A 7,534-nucleotide genomic window follows, 5' to 3' on the forward strand; every position below is an offset into this window, starting at 1 on the left:
GAGAGACTGATCAACAACTACAGGAAGCATTTGGTTGGAGTCATTGCAGCTAAAGGTGGCACAACCAGTTACTGAGTGTAAGGGGGCAATTACTTTTTCCCACAGGGGAATTGGGTGTTGCATAACTTTGTTTATGAAATAAATGAAATAAATATGTAATTGTTGTGTTATTTGTTCACTTATGTTCCCTTTATCTAATATTAGGTTTTGGTTGAAGATCTGATAACATTCAGTATCACAAATATGCAAAAGTAGAGAAAATTAGAAAGTGGGTAAATACTTTTTCATAGCACTGTACACGTGCGCCAATGACAGGATAGCGCCAAACCTACCGAGTTGATTTATGATTTCAACAATGTTTTCATGATATGTCTGGACTTTTCACTGTATTTTTTACAATTTGTATCGTGTCAAATATTAGCCATTATCAGTTATACCCACATATAGCTGTCACTTTAGTGTTAGTTCCCTTACATTTTGCATGATTCCAGTACATCGCTAGTTTACCTTTCTTTCCTCTGTCATGTTCGTGTGGTTGTTCCCGATGATCGCAAGCAATAGCGGATTATATTAGGCTAACGTATTACAAGTTGTGCAATAATTTGGGACATGTAACCTCTTGGAATCATTATGTAACGCAGACCACACGTAGCAGTTTAAACCTGGAGCCTGACGCACGGTTCACCATGACTGGACTGTTGTCATCACAGTTCCATGATTAGTGAGGATTATTAGGGTAGATTTATAGGACTATTGTTCAACCCCTATTGTACACTTTTCTCACCTTCCAATATTTATTGGATTGAACAATTTGTTTATGGCAACTTTCAGGATGAATCAAACCACTGTATTTTTGATTCACCATTATATTTTGTGCGTTAAAGACGCTCCAAGTATTCATAAATACTTTCCTAACCCTAAATAATATACAAGATCAGAGTATTTTTAAATCTACCAATTGGTGCTGAAAAGAAGATGAATATGCGTGTATTTAAATGGCTTTCTTTCATTGATCCATAATATTCTGAACCGTTCTTTCTTTATACATGTATTCTAGTGAGTCTGTCGAGAAAATTCAAATGAAAGGTACACCAGATTTAAAGGGATGTCTTTTGATGAATATGCTGAAAGCCCTATTGAATGAAAACTCCACGAGAAAATCTGTTGGCCAGCTAGTGGGTGTGTTTTCAGCGGTTTGAATTAAATGTATTCAGCGCGTGCGCAAGGGAACCATGCCTGCAAAGCCTCTTATGCACCTGCATAAGGTAAGTCTGAATACCAACTTCTAAGAAGTCCGTAGGAAAGGCGTGCGTAGGAAAGGCATGCATTTCCTAAGTCTGAATTGGGCCCTTAGTACATAACCCTCACACCAGCTGTGTGAGGAATTCACTAGGCTAACTTTGAAGACACGGGTCGTGTGTAGCGCAGTTGGTAGAGCATGGCGCTTGCAATGCCAGGGTTGTGGGTTCGATTCCCACAGGGGACCAGTATGAAAAAATGTACACACTCACTACTTTAAATCACTCTGGATAAGAGCGTCTGGTAATTGGATAACATATAAATGAAGACATACCACACTCCTCTGAAGTCCTGTTCATACTGCGGGCCTTAATGCTCAAGTCTGTTTTGTTTTGGACTACTGACTGTCCAAACAGCAAGTTACAAGTGACCAAATCAGATTTGTGTGTGTTCAGACAGCAGTCATTTGCTGACATGGTTACGCTAGTTGTCATAGTAACAATGGGTGTGTGTGTGCAGTGGTGTAGTCTGATTGGTGGTGGTGCTTGTGCTTCCTATCACTTAGAAGTTACGTAGCAAGCTAAGGTGACAACAATGCCTGCCATGAACGTTTCCCAGTTACTTTACATTTTTTTAATCATAGTGGAAGAACACTTTTGAAGCCTCAAAGGATAAGATGATACAACTTTCAAAACGAGTCCTTTTTGGCTAGCCACAGCAGTCAACTAGCTAGCTAGGTAGCTGGTTATTTTTCTAGCACGTTCACTCATTCGTTTGTAAACAATTAACAAGCCAGTTAGCTACCACATGTTCTTGTCAAAACTGTCAACAGAGTAGCTAGCAAGCAACAACATATGCCAAATAAGAGTTTAACCACTTGAGGGCAAATAAATCAGATTTGACCGTTCAGACAAAAGTCGCATGGCCAGGAATCAGATTTGTATCTGCTTTCAAACCACTTACGAAGGTGGTTTGAAATGTGGCTTGAAATATCAGATTCCATGTGCTTTTTGGCTATTCAGACTGCAGGGAAAAAAAACAGATTCAAATCAGATATACAAACAAAAAAATGGATTTGAGTCACTTCAAACTGCCAATACTACCCCCCCCCCCCCCCTTCTCACCCCTCCATCTCAGAGTACGAGGAGGAGGAGTGGAGCGACTGGTCGCCATGCAGCGTCACCTGCAGCCATGGCAACCAGAAGCGTATCCGTTCCTGTGGTTACGCGTGCACGGCGACCGAGTCCCGGACCTGCGACCTGGACAGATGCCCAGGTGAGATAGACACCGGTAGTTCCAAATACCATCTGTCTCCTTTCCTTCGTGATCACTGATGCCAAAGGACTTCATAAGTGTTGCAGCAATGATTACAGGTCAGTTGCTTGTGTATCTTGTACAGTGATCGTACCATTAGGCTCTTCCTGATGGGTCAGCCTGATGCTTCCAACACAGGGCTCTTTACATCAGTGGAATGGGCTCAGTCCAGTTGGGATTTGGACCAACGTGATGTTGGCTCCTGTTTTCAGTAGTGAGCTGCCTGCCTGTTGCTCCCCTGCGGAGTCATGGTGTGTACACAGCTCTATGGCGGTTACACTCCGTTCAATAGAGGCTTGTACGGCTGACCAGTAGAGTAGAGGAGATTGTGTGTGTGTGTGTGCGCGCATTAATACCTAGCTAAGTGCTTGTGTTCCTAGCTCCCACAGTGCAGTAATACCTAGCAAGAAAATAAACTACACACACATAATCCAGAAAAATACAAAACAATTAGTTGTATGTAAACATTATTAAAGTGATCAGTGTTCAATGACTCTATGTACGTAGGGCAGCAGTCTCTAAGGTGCAGGGTAGAGTACCGGGTGGTAGCCGACTGGTAACAGTGACTAAGATTGAGGGCAGGGTACTGGGTGGAGGCCGGCTAGTAACAGTGACTAAGGTTCAGGGCAGGGTACTGGGTGGAGGCCGGCTAGTAACAGTGACTAAGGTTCAGGGCAGGGTACTGTGCGGAGGCCGACTAGTGGTGACTGTTTAACAGCTACCCAGTGAAACTTATTTTTTTCTCCCTTTTTGTGGTATGTAGTGCTATCCAATCAGCAGGTTTCATAATGTCTCTTCCCCCTCTCTCTCTCTGTAGATGACCTCCTAGCAGTGACTGAGATGATGCCTCTGGAGAAAACCAATGGCACTGACTCCCTTGACACAAGTACGCTTGTTGCAATGTGTATATGACAAGTTTGTGTCTGTTTGTGTGTGTTTGTGTGTGTGTGCGTGTGTGGGTGTGTGTGCGTGCGTGTGCGTATGTGTGTGTGTGTGTGTGTGTGCGTGCGTATGTGTGTGTGTGTGTATGCCTGTAGCCAACAGGGCCTGTTGTAGTATTTGGTGGCCTTAATGGTCTGTTCCGTTTAGGGGGATTTAAACTGCTCTACTGGGGCACCAATCATAGAGGGACTGTGGGAGTCCAGTTGGGGTAGTCAGAAACCCCCCTCCCTCCATCGCGTTAAGGATTGCTCCACAGAGAGTGTTGCACAGCCAATGAAAAACCTGACTGTTCCTCCAAAAAAATGATTGAATCGTTCTTTAGTTTTGTATTTTATTACTCTCTCTACCAGTGACAGTGATAGATCTCTTCACTCCAAGCGATAATAACAAAGAATAAAACTATGAAAACATAACAAGATAAAGTGTATTTCCCCCAATCCTCTATCGAACATACTGTAAATGCTTAAAATGAAAAGGATCCAATTTGACCACAGCCTGTAACATAGATGTTATTCTCTGGCACCAAGTACAGCCGTGGCTGAGTTTTTCAACCCGCTCTCGTTCGCGCTTCGTTGTCTTTGAGAGCTTTGCAGGCCCCCAGTTTAAAGTAAAGAGTTTTAAGGCGCTGAAATCATTCCTTTATGCATGGGAAGTCTCTCTCTCTCTCTGGTTTCCTCAGGGTAATCAATGCTGTCTTAATGTATAATCCTCCCCAGTTGTGTCAAATTGGCTGGATGTCCTTTGGGTGGTGGACCATTCTTGATACACATGGGAAACTGTTGAGTGTGAAAAACCCAGCAACGTTGTAGTTCTTGACACAAATCGGTGCGCCTGGCACCTACTACCATACCCCGTTCAAAGGCACTTAAATCTTTTGTCTTGCCCATTCACCCTCTGAATGGCACACATACACAATCATGTGTCAATTGTCTCAAGGTTTCAAAATACTTCTGTATACCTTTCCTGCAGTCAAATAAACTAGTGGCATCATGGGTGGAATGTTATTCATATTTTTCATAATTTCATAATTAATCAACATTATTTCCGCCGAAAATCCAGTGTTTGTATGTCAAACAGTTTAGTTATATTTCAGTCTTCTGTAATGTATATAACATACAATAATGGGATGCAAACTCAAAATGGAATACATTTCAACTCTATATCTGACATGGTACAGGTGTCTTCTTTTGTGTAAGCCCATAACCATGTGTGTGAGGTTTATACTTTTGTTTCAAAGTAGATTTGTTTAAGACCACCAAGAAACACTCTGTGTGACCCTGATTTAACCCACTGCAGTAAAAGGTTAACCTGTCTCCTCCCCTTCATCTACACCAGGGTTCTTCAATTCCGGTCCTGGAGGGCCGAAACACTTCTGTTTTTTATTTCTACCTGGTAGTTAATTGCACTCACCTGGTGTCCCAGGTCTGAATTAGCCCCTGATTAGAAGGAGAGGATGAAAAACAGAGGTGTTTCGGCCTTCCAGGACCGGAATTGAAGAACCCTGATCTACACTGATTGAAGTGGATTTAACAGGTGACATCAATAAGGGATCATACAGTGCCTTGCAAAAGTATTCATCCCCCTTGCCGTTTTTCCTATTTTGTTGCATTACAACCTGTAATTTAAATTGATTTTTATTTGGATTTCATGTAATGGAAATACACAAAATATTCAAAATTGGTGAAGTGAAATGTTTTTAAAAAATCTACAAAATAAATAACGGAAAAGTGGTGCGTGCATATGTATTCACCCCCTTTGCTATAAACCTCTAAATAAGATCTGGTGCAACCAATTACCTTCAGAAGTCACATAATTAGTTAAATAAAGTCCACCTGTGTGCAATCTAAGTGTCACATGATCTCAGAATATATACACCTGTTCTGAAAGGCCCCAGAGTCTGCAACACCACTAAGCAAGGGGCACCACCAAGCAAGCGGCACCATGAAGACCAAGGAACTCTCCAAACAGGTCAGGGAGAAAGTTGTGGAGAAGTACAGATCAGGGTTGGGTTATAAAAAAATATCCGAAACTTTGAACATCCCACGGAGCACCATTAAATCCATTATTAAAAAAATGGAAAGAATATGGCACCACAACAAACCTGCCAAGAGAGGGCCGCCCACCAAAACTCATGGACCAGGCAAAGAGGGCATTGATCAGAGAGGCAACAAAGAGACCAAAGATAACCCTGAAGGAGCTGCGAAGCTCCACAGCGGAGATTGGAGTATCTGTCCATAGGACCACCTTAAGCCGTATACTCCACAGAGCTGGGCTTTACGGAAGAGTGGCCAGAAAAAAGCCATTGCTTAAAGAAAAAAATAAGCAAACACATTTGGTGTTCGCCAAAAGGCATGTGGGAGACTCCCCAAACATATGGAAGAAGGTACTCTGGTCAGATGAGACTAAAATTGAGCTTTTTGGCCATCAAGGAAAACGTTATGTCTGGCGCAAACCCAACACCTCTCATCACCCCGAGAACACCATCCCCACAGTGAAGCATGGTGGTGGCAGCATCATGCTGTGGGGATGTTTTTCATCGGCAGGGACTGGGAAACTGGTCAGAATTGAAGGAATGATGGATGGCGCTAAATACAGGGAAATTCTTGAGGGAAACCTGTTTCTGTCTTCCAGAGATTTGAGACTGGGACGGAGGTTCACCTTCCAGCAGGACAATGACCCTAAGCATACTGCTAAAGCAACACTCAAGTGGTTTAAGGGGAAACATTTAAATGTCTTGGAATGGCCTAGTCAAAGCCCAGACCTCAATCCAATTGAGAATCTGTGTATGACTTAAAGATTGCTGTACACCAGCGGAACGCATCCAACTTGAAGGAGCTGGAGCAGTTTTGCCTTGAAGAATGGGCAAGAATCCCAGTGGCTAGATGTCCCAAGCTTATAGAGACATACCCAAAGAGACCTGCAGCTGTAATTGCTGCAAAAGGTGGCTCTACAAAGTATTGACTTTGGGGGGGGAATAGTTATGCATGCTCAAGTTTTCAGTTTTTTTTGTCTTATTTCTTGTTTGTTTCACAATACAAAATATTTTGCATCTTCAAAGTGGTAGGCATGTTGTGTAAATCAAATGATACAAACCCCCCCAAAAAATCAATTTTAATTCCAGGTTGTAAGGCAACAAAATAGGAAAAATGCCAAGAGGGGTGAATACTTTCGCAAGCCACTGTAGCTTTCACCTGGATTCTTCTGGTCAGTCTATTTCATGGAAAGAGCAGGTGTTCTTAATGTTTTGTACACTCAGTGTATGTGATTGACTCCTACTGTATATGTTTGACTCCTATATGATTTCTCTCCTCCCCAGATGTGGACAGCTGTGATAAGTGGCTAAGCTGTAAGAACGACTTCCTCCAGAAGTATCTCCACCAGGTGCTGACCGAACTACCCAGCTGCCCCTGCTTCTACCCGTCCGAGGCCGTCTACAATGCCGTCAACATCTTCGACAAGACGCTGCGTAAGACCTACCGCTGGCGTGACGCCTCCGGCCCCAAAGAACGCCTGGACATATACAAGCCCTCCGCTCACTTCTGCACACGCTCCATGCTCTCCTTCAACAGCACCACGCTGGCCGCGCAGCACTGCTGCTACGACGACCACAGGAAGCTTATCACGCGGGGTAAAGGGGCGGGTGCTCCGAACCTCATCAGTACGGAGTTCTCGCCGGAGCTGCATTACAAAGTGGACGTGCTGCCCTGGATCCTGTGTAAAGGGGACTGGAGCCGCTTCCACTCGGTGAGGCCGCCCAACAATGGGCTGCTGTGTCCCGACAACCCCCCCGAGGAGGTCCACAAGGCCCAACTGGAGGAGGCCAGGGAGTACTGAGGGGGAGGAGTACTGAGGGAGGAGAGGGGGAGGAGAATTGAAACCCTGCGGGGGAAGAGGTGGAGAGAGGAGGTAGAAAGAGCCACGTGGTTCCCAATTATGGCGCTGTTGTATTTTAGCATGGTCCACATACTGAGTATGTTGTGGATATCCCAGCTCCTCCTTATTCAGTGTTTGGTCACATTGTGGCACAGAGTTTAATGAC

At 43.9% G+C, this 7,534-nt stretch overlaps 1 protein-coding gene across 1 annotated transcript; it reads left to right on the top strand.

Annotated features, from left to right (window-relative positions):
* Positions 1-1,079: 1,079 nt before the first annotated feature.
* Positions 1,080-7,329, top strand: LOC311103006 (isthmin-2-like; the record flags this gene model as incomplete). The annotated part of the gene is made up of 4 exons (XM_084144501.1): positions 1,080-1,086; positions 2,377-2,514; positions 3,371-3,439; positions 6,812-7,329. The coding sequence occupies 4 exons, from the start codon at positions 1,080-1,082 to the stop codon at positions 7,327-7,329; spliced, it is 732 nt and encodes a 243-aa protein (XP_084000627.1).
* Positions 7,330-7,534: the final 205 nt, after the last annotated feature.

The sequence above is a fragment of the Coregonus lavaretus genome, assembly GCF_964263955.1.
Source record: "Coregonus lavaretus genome assembly, chromosome: 27".
Lineage (NCBI taxonomy): Eukaryota > Metazoa > Chordata > Actinopteri > Salmoniformes > Salmonidae > Coregonus > Coregonus lavaretus.